The sequence below is a fragment of the Hipposideros armiger genome, unplaced genomic scaffold (genome assembly GCF_001890085.2).
Source record: "Hipposideros armiger isolate ML-2016 unplaced genomic scaffold, ASM189008v1 scaffold_333, whole genome shotgun sequence".
NCBI lineage: Eukaryota > Metazoa > Chordata > Mammalia > Chiroptera > Hipposideridae > Hipposideros > Hipposideros armiger.
Genome location: NW_017731683.1, coordinates 1,599,750 through 1,617,653, shown reverse-complemented (window position 1 = coordinate 1,617,653; position 17,904 = coordinate 1,599,750). Strand labels below are relative to the sequence as shown.

Genomic DNA, 17,904 nt, shown 5'->3' with positions numbered 1-17,904 from the left:
CTATGTGGCTTCAGTGTTTAGGCTGGCATGTTATTGTCTTGCGAATTCTCTGATAATGTATTTTTAATTAGTGCTGGAGACTATCTAATATAGAAGGTGATGATTTAATCATATCCATTAGCTAAAAACGAATTTGACAATCTGTTTCTAAACCATAAAATGTGCTCCTGTGCCCTCTAACCCCAGTCTTCTGAGGCAGCACGGCTGTGGCCCTGAAGGCAGTGCTAAACACCACCGGGGTGACCCACCATCCCCTCCCAATTCACGCGATCACATCACATCCTTACTCAGTCCAGAGACAAACTCTCGGAAGTTAATCAGAGAGTCTCCATTTTCATCTAGTAACTGGAATAAGCGGGAGGCCAGCACATCGGAGTGAGCGCCACAGGCCCAGGGAAAGAGAAGAGCAAACATCCCCTTGAACTGCTCAAAGTCAATGCGATACTGTTCAAGGTAAGGCAGGCTGGGGTCGTGCCGGTCCAGTGCATTGCTGCTCCCGCCCCAGTAGCAGCTGGTTAGATGTTCTGCCTGAAAAACCAAAAAGCAGAATGATATTGAGGACTCTAGCTCACAACAGATACCAGGAAGAAAAGGCCCACTCTCGAATTTGGAACAAGGCATCTGGTCAACCCGTGTACATCTCCTGGGGCTGTGCTTTGGTCTCAGGGCCCCTCTGTCTTTTTGGTTCTGCATAGACCTCAACTAGACTGTCCTTACCAGCTCCATGGCAACCATCTCTGCAGCTAACACTGGGCATGAAAGATCCAGTTCAATTACTGGAGTAGGTGAAGAAAGAAAAGAAATGACCTACCCCCTCTCCATTTTTTTTTCCTCAACACACATACTCACAAGCGTTCTAAGAAATAACTCCCATAAAGATAAACACTTTTTTATTATTATTTAAAAGAAATAAAGAGAATGTTAACCTGAAAAGGATCTGTAACTTAGGCCACGAGACCACCTGTTCTCCAGGTAAGGCTGGTGAAGTCCAGTAGCCGAGTGGCCTGCACAGGTCATCCAACCCGTTAGCCAAAGCAGGTCATGAGGAGATTCTTCTGAGTTTCCCGATCCTAGTTCAGTGTCCCATAAACCCCCTGCCTCCTGTTCACCAAAATCACATAAATATCATCCTACCCTTATAGTATTCAAGCTACCAATGTGCGGTCCTTCTATTTACTTTGCACATCTGAAAACAGCTCTAGAAAAATTATGAGTTAGGGGCCCCTATGGTGAGGGGTCTGGATTCTGTTTCTGTCCTTGGAAACAAGGCGGCCTCTTGACTCATAAGGTCATATTGATTCTGGTAGAAATAGCCGCCCATTCTAGGAAGACCACAAAGAGGAAACATGTAAAAGGACCGCAAGGACCCTCCCCTCCACACACACACATTTACAGCTAGTTCTGGAGGACAGGTGAGGGGGAGGAGAGGGGTATGAAAAGGGGGGCTGTGTTTTTACTTTATTCCCCATTGTTACTATTTCATTATGAGCATGTATAAATATTGCAACAGAAAAAAGCACGTTCCGAACAGATCCCCCTTGCCCAGAGATTCTGAAAAGGGGGGAGGGAGTCAGTTGTGAGCGTGTAGCACTTCCATTTTGCTCTCACTTAGAAAGGAGCAGAGAAGATCAATGTCTTTATCACAATGGTTTACTGGGAAGTGCAGCTAATGACCTAAAAAAAAGAGAGGACTGACAGTAGGGAGGAGAGGAGGAAGGAGAGGTGGCGAGCAAGAAAATGAGGTTTTCGGCAGTGCGGCCTCGGGAGAAGAAAGGAAGCCTGTCGAAGTCCACCAGGGTCGGGAGGGCACAGTGGTGATGCCAGAGAGGGAGAGGCAGAAGCTGAGGTCCTAGGGGCCGCATGGGTTGAGCTGTACTCGGAACTATCATCGGTGATGCCCAGCAACCCTCTCTGAGTGGCGCATGTTGGTGACACATCCCTGGGAGGGGTCCCCTTTTCCTGAGTGGATAAAGGTTATCCAGAGCATTTCCTCCTAACTAAAGCACCCGAGTGATTCTGGAACCCGCGTGACTGTGGTACAGGCACCTTCATGGTGCTCACAACCATCAGGAAAGACAAGCCATGCAGGTCATCTCCCTGCTCCGTGATGAGGCTCCACCGTCCATCATTTGGGGGGAGGCGCCCAGAGATCGAAAAAGGACCAAAGGGCTAATTTGGAAAGAGTTCAAAGGAAACTGGGGCAAAGGGGCCCTGGACCACATTTTCTACCAAATCTGCCTCAGGGTGGCAGCCTTTCACCTTTTCCAACAAGTTTTAACCCAAAGCCCTGGGAGAGGACTGCATCTTTCCTTTGTATCTGCAGGAAAAGCCCCAGAAATTGGCCTTTTAAAGGACTAAAAAGTCTGGTAGGGTGGGTGTCTGACATATTGTAATGCCTCCATAAAGGTCTGTTTAAATGAATTAAGCCAATTGACGTGTTCAAAAGACCCGAAAAAGAGTCCATAACTAAAGTTTTTATCTGGGTTGCAGAGTACCAGAGACTCCTTACCCATCCCTGATACCAGTAAGGGTCTTGGGTTCTTTCTCGGGGTGCTCAGTAGACTTGGGGAACTAGTGTTTGTCAACACACACTTAGGGCAGGGTTTTTGAGCAGAGAATAACTTGCTTTCTTCAGGCACATCCTCAGGGTACAAATGACACACCTGGTACCTGGAGGTGCACAGACAAGAGTGACCCAGTACCCAGGTGAGAAGACATGGCTTCAGCGATCTCTGGGTCTGGGACTTCTGCACAACCAGCCCTGGCCCTTCTTTTCCTCGTGTGCCCAAAAGCCGGCCTCCTCTGTCTAATGTCATCGCCCTGTCCGCCATCTGTCCGTGCTCCCGCTGCCTCCAGCTGCCACTCCCGCTTGTTTAGTTACCCCTGGCCCTGCGTCCCCGCCACCCTGTGAGGGAGAGCCCTTCCGGTCCTCAGCATCCCTTTAAAATCTGATCTCAACTGGGTCATTATTTTTTGCTGCTTCGATCCAAGCTGGATCATTAATATTTTTCGTTTATGAAACCAAGAGGGACCCCTTCCTTAAGGAAAACAACTTACACTGTGCAATTAGCTACAGGGCATGAGATGTATGGATGAAACATGAATGAAGTGGCACGCTAGAGACTTCACCCTCAAGTGCTGAATGGGGGCTGCAGGGGGCGCTGCTGTCCCCTCTGCTGGTCATGTTGCTGGGCTGACAAAGAGCATCACCAGCCGGCTCTGAAACCGTGTCTCTGCACCCACATCAGAAGCACACAGACTATACTAGACTGATAACTGATCGCTCATTTGCCTATGTACTCAACACACACGTTTGGAGCACCTGCCGGGTACAGACGCTATACTAGGCACCAGTGAAATGAAAGTAAGTAGAACAGCGGTGCCTTCCAGTAGCTAAGAGGCAAGTGGGAATATCTGCGATAACATTCCCAGCTATCACCTTCTCTGCTTCTAAGATCCATTAGTGTTCAACTCAGATCTTCATGTTTGTGTCTTTATGGCCTGTTTCCATGTTATCATGGCAGTCCTCGATACAGACAAGTTTAGTTTGGCAGTAAAAGACACTCTACACAGGAGGCTACCCAATTGGAGATCATGATAAAATTGGTACCTCTTGCCTAACAGGCATCTTTTAAAATTTGTTTCCTGTCAATTGCCACATTTTTACCTCTGATGTTGATAATGAGGGTTATGAATAAAATATTTTTTTCTAGAAGAAAAAAATTCTACATTGCTTTATTTACTAACATAATATCTTCTTATTCAGGACCAGGATTAATATGGGCTGAATCATGAAATGGAGATCACAGAAATTTAACTAATTTGGCTTTGCCTTAGCCATTTGAACAGCTTTATTTGTATTCTAGCTAAGTATCTCTTTTTAAGGGTATTTTAATATAGATTAATATAAAATTACGATTTACAAGAATTTCAGGCAGAATTTAAACTCGATTGCTATTGTTCCAATGAGTATTATAAAGTAATCCTCTATTTTCTGAAGTCTAAGGAAACAGCTAAAATATTACAGGGCGTGGAAGAACGCTAAAACATCGATTTGAGTTATAAGAATATGTTCATTTTTTCACATTAACTATTCCATTTTTATACTCTCAGCTCTATTTCCTAGGTATGCATGTTGAGATTCATCCTTTTCCTTAACGATTTAACAGAAAAATCTGGCACTGAATTATTTAAAGTGAATTCTCTGATTCCCCCGAATGTACACGAATTTACTTGGAAACTCACCTTGAAAAGAGCATAAAGTTCTTCTAGCTCATCAATGGTAAAGGAAGTTTCTGTCACAATGGTTCGTACCTATAAAAAGAATAAACACAGTGAATTTCACAAATCAAAAACACCTTATCAGGCAAGTTCCTGATGTTCTTCTTTTAAATCATCTTCAGTGTGTCAAGAAGTAATGTATGAGCTGGGGGGAGGGCGAGGAAAGATGGAGAGAGAAGGCTACACGGCGTTCCTCAAAGGACTCACCACATTGCGTTTTGTAGTATCCTCCAGTGTCTGGATCACCTTCAGTCTCTGTTTGAACCTCATCTGCTCAATCAAATCTGCCCGGATTGTTCCAAATTTCTGAAAAGCAGCAATATTGGTATTTCTGAGAAATCTGCTAATGCGCGGTGTCGTGTCTGCAGGGTTGATGGCAACACAATCCTGATACATATAGGAAATTTCTTGTGCCATAAAAGGTATCCTAGACTATACCTTTATTTACTCTATTACCTGTATTCCTTTTAAAGCCATTTAACAACCATACATAAATAACATGCTTCTTAACCGTTGAACTAAATTTCAAAGCCATACGAGTCTTCCTTAAATCAATAGTTCCTGGGGGGAAGTAAAGAAGTTTAAGTAAGGCTACAAAAGCCATTTATGTGTGGAAAAAAAAAAAAGCTTTAAAAGAAAAATTTTCTTGACAAGGAGAAAGGAAGTATCTAAAGCTCACTATTAGGCTGGAAGGTTGGAAGAAGAAATGTTGGTGTGAGGCCCCCCACTCATGACTCTAGTTCAGTACCATTTGTCCTGGTCCAGAAATTCACGGTGTTTGCCTCTGGACAGCAGACATGACGAGCTAGCTATCTTTTCAAACATACTTGCCTGCATGTATGTTGAACTAAAGTTCAAAAGCCAAATGAGTCTTCCAATTTGAAGGTAGAGAAAGACTATGTACGGTGTTATGTGTCTTAGTTGTGCAAAAGAAAAACAAAGAAACTCTGCTTGAGACACGAAACTTAACCCATGGAAGCAATGGCTGCAATGGCTAAAGAGGCTTAAAGGATAAAGCAAAGTTGAAACACTATATCAAGCATTGGCAAGGGGATGGTGTAACAAAAACTCTCCTAGCTGCTGCTAAGAGTATCGATTGGTACAACCATTTTGGAAATCTGTCTGGCAGTATCTACAAATCTGAACGCATATGTACTTATGACCCAGAAATTCCTCTCCTGAGTACTCGTATATACCCAAAAGAAAAGTGTATGTATTTTTTACCATGTACTAGAATATTCATAGTGCCACTATTAGTCAAAAACAAGTAACCACTTAAATGCACATCAACAGCAGTGTGGATAAATTGTGGTACTATTATATAATGCATTACTATGCAGCAATGAAAATGAACAATTTGGATAAATCTCACACTCACAATGCTGAGCAAAATGAAACAGAACCACAAAAGAACATTTTGTTCAATTCCATTTACATGAAGTTCAGAAACAAGCAAAACTAATCTATGATGTGAAAAGTCAGGAGAATGAGTAACCTTGGTTGGACAGTGACAGGAAGGGGACACAGGGCACTTCCGGGGTGCTGGTATTGATCCGGGTAACAGTTACATGGGTTACGTTAAATAGAAGGGTTACAGAGAGTGGCTTTGAACATCCATACTGTGGAATACTATTCAGGAATTAGGAAAAAAACAACAACAATTGATCTACACAATGACTTGGATGAACCTCAGACAAATTGTGCTGGATGAAAAATGACAAATCTCAAAAGGATATATATACATACATACATACATACATACATACATACATATATATATATATACACATATTATATTTATATATATATATATATATATATATATATATATTACATGATTTTATATTTGTAACAATCATGCAAAACATAATTCTAGAGATGGAGAACACATTAGCAATTGCCGGGGCGAGAATGGGGTGAGGGAGGATGGTTGCAGATAGAAAGGGGTCACATGAAATAGTTTTCCTTGATGGTTCAGTGAGTGTCTTGATTGTGTGGACATTAGGCAAGGCTATGCATGTGACGGCAATTGCATAGAGCTGTCTTGGGCCTCATGCCAGAGATTCAGATTGAACTGACCTTGAAAGGAGCCTGAGAATTTATATTTTTAAAAGATAGGCTTAAAAATGTTTTTAAGTGATTTTAACGCACAGGCAGGATTGAGAACCACCAATCTAATGGTTGAGGGGGGAGGGAAAGATAGGCAAAAGTTTGTGGTGTTTCTCTTCAGGTGACCTGCAAGGCACTGATTGGAGAGCCACTGGAAATTTATGAGCAGGGCGGTGATACCAAGCAGAGAGGAGAAAACAGAAAAGCAATCACCGTGCACTGAAAGGCCAGGCACTGTAGGCACTGATAGAAATAAAAGGGCTTGTCTTCCCAGACAGAGGAAGGAAACTGCTGTGTCCTGCCGTAGCGTATTTGGCAGCCTGAGGGCCACCGTTAGGGAGCAGCCAGACAGGATGTAAATGGAAACCAGCCCTTGGTCTTGTCTCCATTCTCTGCTCTTTCCCATTAAAAATGGGCCAAGTGCTGATTTCAGCATGATGTCAGCTTATCTGCTGTCAAGAACAAAGCTGAGTGTCCACATACTAAGCTGTATTACTTTGGTCTAGAATTCTTTTAACAATAAAGGTTTCAGGGATGCCTTTAGGAAAACAACCTACAGGTATAACTATTGCCTTTAATCGCATGGACTTTTTATCTGGATTTTTCTGAAAGACTCATCATCCAAAATTTCCGATAGGGTGCTATCCAAAAGTCCTGGGGCAATGATTTTTTTTAAAACACCTTATGATAGCAACTAGTTTTGGAGAGAGTAAAGTGAACCGGTCGTTCTTAATTTCTGTTAGTGGAAATATAAATTGGGACAGCCTTTATGGAAATTGGATAATGTGTGCCAAGAGCTTGGAAACAATTTATACTTTTCGATCTATTGCTGTAAATCTATTCCTAGGAAAATAATCAGAGATGTGATATTTGTGTCCAAGTGTATCATGTAATATATATCATATTATATATGTCTAATAATACCATATAACTTTGCCATCGAATACCAAAAATTTGGAAGCCACCAAAGTAAATGTCCAACAAAAGGGGACCAGCTAAATAAGTGTTGGTACCTCATTAAAACAGAATACTAAGAATCGATTAAAACCATTCTTTCAAACAATATGTAACATATTAGAGAATGCTCATATATATTTTAAATGAAAAGGAATGTTACAAAGCACTTTTTACTAGGAACTTATTTTTTAAGTGTTTACTACAAATATAAAAACACACTTGAGGGAAATATGGTAAAATGCTCAATAGTGTACAGTATTTTTTTTCTTCATATTTTCCCACAGTGCCTACATTTGTGAATCATAAACATGCATTACTTTTATGATTCTAAAACAGACTAAAATGTTTTGTTTTTTAATATATATGGTGTGTCAATGAAAAGAAATTAAAACAATAAATTACCAGCCCTTCTCGCATTATGAGTTAAGGACAATCGTTTCTGAAAAGGTTTCTGGATCCAATACCCATTTTTTTTAAAAGCACCCATTTCTGGACTCTCAGAAGGATTTTCCAACCTCAGCTTGTCCCTCACCATTTGTCCCTTATCCAGCTTGCTGGGAGTTGGGATGCTGATAATCATCAGGCCTGTAATCCTAAAACATCTGTACAGAGCATAGTGTGCTCTTTCTTAATGGTCATTTCTGTAAAAGTCTGCAGAGCCAAGGTCAGCAAGTGAGGAAACCACGGTGAGTTATAGGCGCTGAGTCCTTGGGGCACCACACACCATCAAATGCTATGAGGCACATGACGCCGGGTTCATTCACCCCTAGAAGCGCCCCTTCGGGTTCATGACCAGATCCGGGCGCAGGAAGGACCAGAAGGGCCCCTCCCTCACCAGGCCAAGCAATTCTAGAGGAGCCCTAGGACTTCCCTAGAATGGTGTAGGGTATTCTCCGTGTCTTGGACTAAAGAGGATTGGCTTATCTACTTCAGAGAAGACCTAAGTGCTTGGCATGAGAACAGGAAGTGAATTGATTTGTGCAGGTCAGAGTTGAATCTGAGCTGCTACTCGATCAGGTTTCAGGATGGGCATAGTAAAGAATGGCAGGGCGGGGAGCCTGTCATGCCATTTGTTCCATGGCATTACACCCAGCAGAAGTCACAGGCCCCATTCACTGTCCATCTCTGCAGCTCAAAGCTGTCAGCTGGCAGCTAGCTAGCTACTTGCTCCGGCAACTATTCTCAGAAGGGAAAAGGAAGCAGGTATACCTATGGGTTAGCAATGGCAGTGTGTGGGACCCCTGCAGCTGAGCCCCTCATGGCATGCTCAGAGCGCCATGACACTCAGCCAGGAGACAAGACCTACCTCATAGGAAGTCCTGATGAGTCTGAAGATGTCCACCTCAGGGTAAGGCTCCACGTCATCACTGAGCAGGGAGTGGAGGTGAGGGATGGGAGGCAGGGTGCTGTCTTTATTGGTCACACTATCTAAATACCTAGAAGAAGAAATGAGTCAGACATCACTGGCCCCTCTGGAATTCTCCCATTATAGACCTCCACCCAGTTTGTGCAAACTCTGCATTTGAAGACAAAAGACCAGAATTTCCTTAACAACAAAATGAAATTCCCTTAACTTCTGAAGGCAAAGCATACGAAAATAAATCCTCAGCCACAGAGAGGAGTGGGCATAACGGCTGCTGTCAAGCCAATTAAGACTCGTGAAACCAAGAAGACAGGTGAAAGAACAGGGTTTTCAAGGAGCCTTAGCACACATTACCTTCCCAAAACGGTCATGGCCTCCCCGTCGTCCTTGCAGTTCAACAGCTTGTCCACATTTGCATCCAGCACAGCCAAGGCCAACTGGAATATCACCTTGATTCCTTCATAGAAGAAACAGTCGACCACCACAACTGCGCTCTCAAAGGGCATCACGCTGAGGAAGAGTGTGAGGAACCAAGACAGGGAGATGGTGGAAATCACGCCCAGGTCCTGCATGCAGTCGTACAGCTGTGGGACGTAGTCTCGTGCCAGCTCCTCGAAGACACCCTGGTCCACCAGTGCACCTGCAGTGGGGGACACAGAGGACCTTGGGTGAGCCACCCACACCTTCTTACTAATGCACCCAATCTCATGGCTTGACTAAAACAATCCAGTTCACAATGGCTACTGAGACAGGACTCTGCTCCTTCTCTAACTGTTCTGCTGTTACTAGTTACTGTGTTACTAGGTACTATTACTATGTTTCTAGACCAAGATGTCACCACAGCCCAGTCACCAGATCCTTTCTGGCTGCATGTTCCCTTCCGGAGCTCTTCCTGTCCTGCTTTCCCCACCATAACAAGCAATAATCTGACAACTATGAAGGTTGTTGAGAAAGTCAGTTTACGAAGATTGCATGACATACAATCAGTTATTTCGTTAGCAACATAATATTTGGTTAGGCATGAAATGTATAGCTAAGTAGTTCCATTTCTTGGCAAACTCTTATTTAAAAAAAAAAAATCACTATTCTGGATGCATGGTCCCCACATATGCATTGTTTTTTAAAATAGCTTTTTTAAACTTAAAAGTATTCCAGCTGTACACATTCAAGAGCAATTTACTGACATTTCTGGAGAATATTTTCAATGAATTAAATGAGGGGTGCAAAGGTTTAGAAATAAAGACAGACCACAAGAGGAAAGGAAGCATAAAGTATGCCAAAAAGAAAAAGCAACACAAAGTTAGTCCTGCTAAAATGAACGTCTAACAAACACTTGAGGGGAGAATAAGGCGTAAAACAGCAATGATGTGTTTAAATATGCTCACAATCGTTTGCTTTTGCAATGCAACCAGTTCTGAAAAATATCTTAGAAACTTAGTTTAGGATAAACGATTACAGGCTCTTTTGTCCACTCCAGACAACACCCCCCCCTCCTTTTTTTTTTTTAATACTTCTGCTTCCCACAGATTCCATTCTCTTTGTGAAATGATTTTTTTGTCAGACCCTTTTTGGGTGATGGTTGGTGAGCTTGGTGTAACTCTCACGTGTCACAGAGTGACACCCTTATCCAATGTTTTCTAAATGAATTTCTGTAGCAGTGACACAATGTGTGATCTCTTAACACACAATGTGTGCTCAGTTTTCCACGAGGCTCCTGTGTGTCCAAATGTGTATTGATTCAAGCCCTCTCACTTCCATTTGGGAAAACTGGAGTAGTCTGAAATTCTTTTGGCTAATGGTGGCTGGAAGCGGTGTTCTAGCTGGTATCGTGGCCCTGGAGACGTTTTCTGAATGAGATTTGGGTTACAGTGTTAACTACATCCCCACATACCAACAACTCTGGTGTTGTAGTAGTCAGGAAGCATGCGTTCACACAAAGCCACTAGCAGCCAGAAAGCCTCCTCCTCTTTGGCATAAAGCAGCAGCACTGAGGTGACAATGTTCATGGCCTAAAGGAATGCAAGGGATGTCATCACACACATTTAACCAGTAAGCAATCTGTTAACCTAACAAATTACTGAGTTAGTCTCATGGGGGCCCTCCCACAACCTTTTTCCGTAAAAGGCCGGATGAAAAATATTTAAAGGCGTTGCCAGCAACACACACATATGCTTTTGAGTTTTGTTTTCTTTACAAGCCTCTGAAGATGTAAACACCCTTTGATCCTTGGGCCTGCCACTGTTAAAGGTCTTCAGGAATGCCCATATCCACCAAGGACTGAGGTAGGCAAACCTCATTCAAAAACTTTGCCCAAAGGCTATTTAGCAAAGCCTTTCTTTAACCTGCTAAAATCTCAGTGTTTTAATCCCTAATTCAGTGAGGTAAATCCTTTTTAATCTACCATAATGGTTTCTATAACCAAGTACACAAGGTTTATGGCTCTCCCCAGAGAACAATGAGGCCTTTTAAACTTAGAGCACTTGCCCATTATTTCCATCTGGATAAGGAAGGCAGTGATAAGTGCCAGTGACAAATTATAGAGCAACCTACTTTATTAAAAGATATTATCAGATAGCTCATAAGGATACTCAGGGATCAGCTACTTTAATAGTCCTCGTAATTAAAAAGAGGAAGATCAAAAGATAAATATGAACTCTATTATACCAGAAGTCACCTGACTCCTGCACTCTTTGATCGTCTAGAAACCAGTAATTGTTCATCAGACTTTTACATAAATGCCAAAAAAGGAATTTTGGTCTCATAGGCACTTGTAAGTCTTAATATTTTCCCAAGTGAAATTATTACTAAAATTCCACCTGAGAATTAACCAACCGATTCCAGTATGTGACACGATCATGCTCAGGGTTAGTTCCTTAGTCATCCAGTCAAGATAAGGTTTTCTAAGGGTTTACTTTGTAACGGGCTCTGGACTAGGTACTGGGAGATTCGAAGGGGGGAACACAATGGTGACAAGTCTCACAGGGCTTAAATACTGGTGTCAAAGATAGAATGAAGATGTAATGAAGATTTTTTTGTATATTTACGTGCTATCAAGAAGATAAAATAATGCGGTACAGGGAGAGCTGGAGGGGGAGGGAGGGAGGGAGGGAGACGGCGAGGGCGAGAGAAGGAATTAAGCCTGCTTTAGCTTTTAGCTGGATGGTCAGGGAAGGCCTCTCTGAGGGTAAAAGGGATTGAATATATGTCGATGGAAGGAGAACTCACTCTGGGTGGTGAACACACAATGTGATATATAGATGATGTGTTACAGAATTATACACTTGAAACCTACGTAACTTTACTAACCATTGTCACCCCAATAACCTTTAATTTAAAAAAAAAAATCTAAAGGTCACATTGCTTGGAGCTTCCCCAACCATGGTACATGTACTAGTACAAGAGGTAACCTTAGTTGATATGTGGGCAACATTTTTTATAGTGAATTCAGCATTTATTTTAGTGCGCATTGACATATAACCATACTATATCAAAGTTATATTCTCAAGGACTTTACTGCATAGAAGGATGCAAGGTAGGCACACTGTGGAGCCTAGAATGCAGAGTTAAAGGCCTGGAGCTCAGGCATGCTCCCTGGTGCCCCAGGAAAGGAAGGAGGTGGATCGGAGAGTGATGGACCAGAAGTGAGTGATGTTCCGAGGTTACCCAGTGAGACGGTGGGTCCGGAAAGGGCGCTCTCGGCTCCTCCGCTCAGTGCCCTGGTTCTCAGCCAGGGAGATGTGGCTCCACAGGGGAACCTTGGCAAATGTCGAGAGACACTTGGGTTGCCATGACTGGGCAGGTGCTATTAAACAGGAATGTTTTTAAATATCCCGCAAAGCAACAGGACAGCCTCACACAAAGAATGACCCTGTCCACAATGTCAACAGTGCTGAGGTCAAGAAACCCTGCTGTTGTGATCGTTCTGTTATCCGTAATGCCTTTCTTCTTGTTATTTATTGGAATTTTTTTTCTCTTTAGTGTAAACTGTCCGTGGCATGTACCTGGCAGTATCCTATGTTAGGATTTCGAAAAGCGTAAGCTGTTAAGACTCTCCTCAGGGCGGCAATGCCCATCTCGTTCTGGAAAGCTGGGTGCTCTGGGAGGGAGCGGTGCAAGTCCCTTTCGATCTCCTCTGTGGCGAGGTTATACTTCCCCATGGACTTCTCCACCAGGTCTTCGTAGTACCCAGGGTGCGTGGCCTTCTCGTTGATGGCGCCTGGGAAACACACCCAACAGACACAACATCAAAACGCGGAAGCCCTGCCCCTGATCTGCAGCCACCAAACCTCTTCACTGCCCGGACCACGCAAAGAACACCTGTGAAATAACCATGGAATCCCACAGAGGATGTGCTGTGCTGCAGTCGTGGCTAGGCGGGTGCACGTACTTGTGGTCTCCTTCCATCTCTCGGCTCTATCGGAAGCCGGCTATTTATCAATAAAACCTCGGAAAGTGGCGGTTTCCAAACTGAAAAACTGTGTTCCAAGGAACTTTCCACAGACCATCCTGAGGGGTCGCTTATGAGGTGAGGAGGGAGGTAATCAGAGGCAGCCTAGCCGAGGCCTCAGCCAGCCCTTCCAACCTAGCAGCTTTGCTTTCATTTTATTGGGGTTTTCCTTATGATTTCACTTTAAACAGGAGATTCTGCCCCTCAAACCAAGTTTGAAAACTGCTTGCTAAAGAGTAAGTTCTGAAGGGCTTAAATAATCATATTGAAGAGTATGAAACCATATGAAGAGGAGGTAATAGACTGTGGAAGGATTTTTAAAACTGCAGGGGTGGGGAGGGTTCTCCTAGCAGGGGTGAGCTGCTGCTATCCATGGGAACTCCTTAGCGGGTGGGCAGGTGGGCTGAGAATCATGGCTGGAAGATAATTGCATTTTAGGATTCTTGAAGACAGAAAAAAAAAAAACCAGCTGTACACAAATATCTAAATCTAAATATAATTATATATGTTATGTAAGTATAAATTATACTTTCTTGTAAGTTATAGAATATTTTATATAAATTATATATTTATATATAAGTCATATGTAAGTGTAAATTACATATTGGGTTGTCGGAAAAGTCATGACGCATTTTTGCAGTGAAAAACATAGAAAAATACATCATGTCTTTTCCGACAACCCAATATATGCACATATATACATATATTATAAAAAATACATACATATAAAATATATACACATACACATAGATGTGTGTGTGCCCATATATATATATATATATATATATATATATATATATATATATATATATATATAAAAATAAATGACAGGGTAAACATTCCTATTTCACTGTTTAAAAAGCAGAGTCTCTGGGCTGGCCCAGTTCTTGTCCCTGATGGTCACCCAGAGCGCCAGCCTTACCCTTCACATGCGCCCTGGAAAAGGCAGTCTGGCTGACGGCAACTTATCATGGGTTTTGCTCTGCTCTCCAGGGAGAGCTGCAAGGATTTCTTGCCATTTGGCCTGCATGTCCCTTCTGTGGGCCAAGTCCTGATGCAGAGGCCCTCAGGGTCATGGGAAACAGGTCGGGGTCCAGACAGTGCTCCCCTGCGAGAAGCTGGGCTCGCCCCACGGGCGGTCTGGCCTCCACATGAACCCCACCCCCGGCAAACTGTCTGGAAATAGAGGCTGTTACCTACCCCAGACAGGCAGCATATAGGCCACGTCACCTCTGGCCTCCCATAGCCCATCACGGTCAAAGAAAACACTGGGTCTAATTCTAAACGTCTGCAATGGGGCTGTGTGCTGCTGTACACTGTTTCCTGGTGTTTGCTTAGAGTTTCATTTTCATCTACAATGTGCTATAAATAACTTCTAATCTGAATAAGGACGATGAAAATGCTGTTTACTCTGTGAGCCATCGGAATCAGGCTGTCAAGGTGACGAGTTCACCAAACACCAGGAAGGCAGAGGACTAGATGGTAGAATTGTCTTGGGCTGGGTTTGTAATCAGATAAGCTGACACAAATTTGGGTTTCTAAATGAGGAGCTATGGCTCGTCTACTTAAGGAAAATGAAAAACAAGGCATGTAAATCAGGATAGAACAAACTAGTTTTACATGAAACAGATAAAGCCAATCACTTTCAGGATTCTATCACTCTACTTCCGAGACCTTAATACATCTCATTATGGGCAATTACCATTTATATGTACATTTAGAAAGAGCTACAAGGCTTTTTTTGTTTGTTTGCTTTTTGGCTTTTCTGTAAGTCTGGAAACTCTTCTTTTAATTTTAATGTCAGTTTTTAAATGAAAGGTTTTAATAACAGCACTAGAGGCGGACCATCTTTGGTTTAAATAAAAATATTCACATACACCTATTTAAAGGATTACATTTCCGGCCTCTCACCAAGCAGAGCAACTGATTTCTATATTAAGGACCGCGACACCTTGAAGGCATGCCCTGACATTTGCAACAGACGAGGCTGGGAAGCAGGGGTGGGCGTGGCCTGAGGGACCTCTGGTTTCTGACTCAGGGCTCGAAGGTTTGACCGGACAGGGTGACGTTGGAGCACAAGCCTGGCTTGCAGGCCCGTGAAGGCGGACACATCTTTCCCACCTGTGCATGACACATCCTTGCCGCCCTTTCTGGCATCTCCAGCGTGGGGCCTAAGTAATCTGGGTAGGCTTTTGGCTCCAGTGCAGACTCTGGTCTCGCCTCCACGTCTCTGGTGATAACCAGTGAAGTCAGGTAGTGGCAAAAGTGAGGGGCCAGGCTTTCTCGTTCCTCGCACTTCCTCCCTCTCTCCCCCTCAGTGGCTGCTCTGACCCTGTGCCAGCGGCACTTAACATTCTCAATGAAGTTGGCATAGCTGGGAAAGGAAAAAAGGACTCCAAAAATCCCAAAGAATTAGGCTCTTTTCCTTTGGGCTCTCTTTTTTCCCCTAAATAACGTTTGTGAAGAAATGGAAGAAATTATGAGGATGCAAAGGTGGTGGCTGTGACATTTCGGCCGCTGACTATGTGTCTTGGATGTTTATCGAAGGACTGCAACCTTCTGGCGAGGAACGGAGGTGTAGCTCTGAATTGGGGTTTGCGTATCTGAAAGAGCCCCGAGGCATGATGGGGAAGCGAAGGGGAGCCCCCGGGCCCCGCAGGCTCCAGAACCAGTGCTCCCTACCTGACAGCAGCAGCCACAGCTCGCCCCGCATGCTCTCCGGGATGCCCTTCAGCACCAGGTCCCGCGTCTTTTCTGTGCGGTACATGCAGATCCCTTGCCCGTACTCAGCAAAGTGAATCTTCCAGGCTTGCTCTTTCAAAAACTCTTTGGCCTGAAAGGGATAATGACACAAGACTGCATCCCACCAAAGTACGTTGAGGATGGAGAGAAGTTCACGATGGGAGGTCAGCACGTTCCCCTCAGGGCACGGAGCGGGGAAGCTCTGGACAGAACTCATGAGAACCAAGACCTCAGATTTTCTGGAGTCTTCCCTAATCTGACCTATCCATCTGTCACATCCTGGGGTTGTCATGAAGCTTTCTGGCCCCGAGCCAGAATCCCACTTTCCCAAGACACGTCAGCAGAACGCAAATGATAGTCATGGCTTTATGTCTATCCCTCCAAGTTACAGTGAGTTCTGGTTTTTTTTGTGTGTTTTTTTTAAATGTTCCTTGTGAAATGATGTACTTATTTGTTGGTTGACTTAATAGCTAAACCAAGACCAAAAAAGATGTCACCTGTGCCCTCTCTAACGCTTGTCTCCTTCCACAAGATGCCACTCGAAACCTAATGACATATTTAGACAAGATCTGGTTTACTTAGAGGAAAATAACTCTTGACCTAGATACGAGTTTACTTTTATTAAGAAATGTTTTAAACATTACTTTTCTAATATAGAAAGTTTTGGGGGAAGAGCAGGAGGCACCCACCAATTTGGGGTTGAATTCCTCGGGAGACCGCCGCCGGTACATGGTCATCAGGGTCTGCGTGGCTGTGGGCACGCTGTTGCCGTTGAGGTTGAACTGGCGCTCTCCGTCGGCATCGGAGCTCGTGCTTCTCTGGGGGCTGGAGGAAACGAGGCTGCTGGGCCGAGAATACACCTGCCGACGCAGAGAGGAACAAGACATTGGAAGGGTTTGGGCAGCAGCCAGCCCTTCAGTGTCCTCTACAGATAACAAGAGCGCTGTCATGTTCCCAAGATGTTTTCTGCTATGTGAAGAAACAGGAGGAAGGCAGCCAGCCAGCCTTTTGGTGGGGATCAGGCAGGTGCGTGGGTCATAGGCCACAGAGCCTCAATCCTCCAAATAGGTTTTAGCTGTGTTTTGAGCTGCATTTTTGCAGCATATGGTTGGCCGTTTGTCTCTCTCATTAGCATGCATGCAGAGCATGGCATGGTTGAGTCAACTGTTTATGGGGCCGCATCCCCTCACCTCCTGTCTAGTTTCTGGTGCCTCAAATGCTCATATAAGCTTTGGGCAGGTGGACAGGGGCAGGGATGTTACCCATGAGGTCATCGTCTTTACAACATGTTTTAGCTGCCAGTAACTTGCTCTGACTTGAGCTAGTCACACATCTTATGGGCTCCAGTTTCCCTGGATATTGGTCTAGGTTTAATTCAACAGAGACACAATCCTCATTTTATCATAATACAATCATCATGCTGATATTGTGTTTCAGGTTTGAGATTTTACTTAGTAAGCTCTGTACTGTTCCCAACAATGTCACTATATAGACCAGAGTCCCTTGCCATGTAGCCAGGACAAATTACTTAATAATTCTCCAACTAATAAGAGCATTAGGTCAGATGATCCTATAAGGTTCTGTCCAGCATGAGATTTAAATGCGATATTGCTCTGGGCATCAGGGGAGGTGGTTTATCTTAGCACAGCTACAAAGCTTGAAGAGCAAATAAAGTGGACGAAGGAGGTGAACACTTTAGGCAGAGTCACAGGATCAACGCAAACACCAGCAGGTGTCTCCCACAGACCTCATCGTCTGAACTGTTGTAGCTCCCTGCAAACTCTTTGTCCGAGTATATTTTGGAGGTCGTCTGCTGCAGGAAATCAGAGATCCTCTGCACTAGAAAGTCTCTGTCTTTCAAATTGGCAAACAGGAAGGTCATCCTGTTCCTGGTGCTGATGGATAAAGGACTGGGGAGTACACTGGAGCTGTCCGCCTTTTCTACAATTGTCACCTGAAAAGAAACATGAAACAAGAAGCCTTACTTTCCAAGGGCTACCCACGG

The 17,904-nt window shown here is 43.8% G+C and overlaps 1 protein-coding gene across 1 annotated transcript in view; it reads right to left on the bottom strand.

Moving 5' to 3' along the window:
- The window catches only part of TBC1D9 (TBC1 domain family member 9), a 52,487-nt gene that overhangs the window by 8,211 nt on the left and 26,372 nt on the right, over positions 1 to 17,904 (bottom strand). Inside the window, exons 7-16 of the mRNA XM_019661042.1 lie at positions 17,647 to 17,853; positions 16,589 to 16,759; positions 15,840 to 15,990; positions 12,712 to 12,926; positions 10,602 to 10,719; positions 9,065 to 9,350; positions 8,654 to 8,783; positions 4,489 to 4,587; positions 4,246 to 4,314; positions 288 to 528 (exon numbers count right to left, since the gene is read on the bottom strand). Coding sequence (XP_019516587.1) covers positions 288 to 528; positions 4,246 to 4,314; positions 4,489 to 4,587; positions 8,654 to 8,783; positions 9,065 to 9,350; positions 10,602 to 10,719; positions 12,712 to 12,926; positions 15,840 to 15,990; positions 16,589 to 16,759; positions 17,647 to 17,853 — 1,687 coding nt within the window. The remainder of the gene's footprint in view (positions 1 to 287; positions 529 to 4,245; positions 4,315 to 4,488; positions 4,588 to 8,653; positions 8,784 to 9,064; positions 9,351 to 10,601; positions 10,720 to 12,711; positions 12,927 to 15,839; positions 15,991 to 16,588; positions 16,760 to 17,646; positions 17,854 to 17,904) is intronic.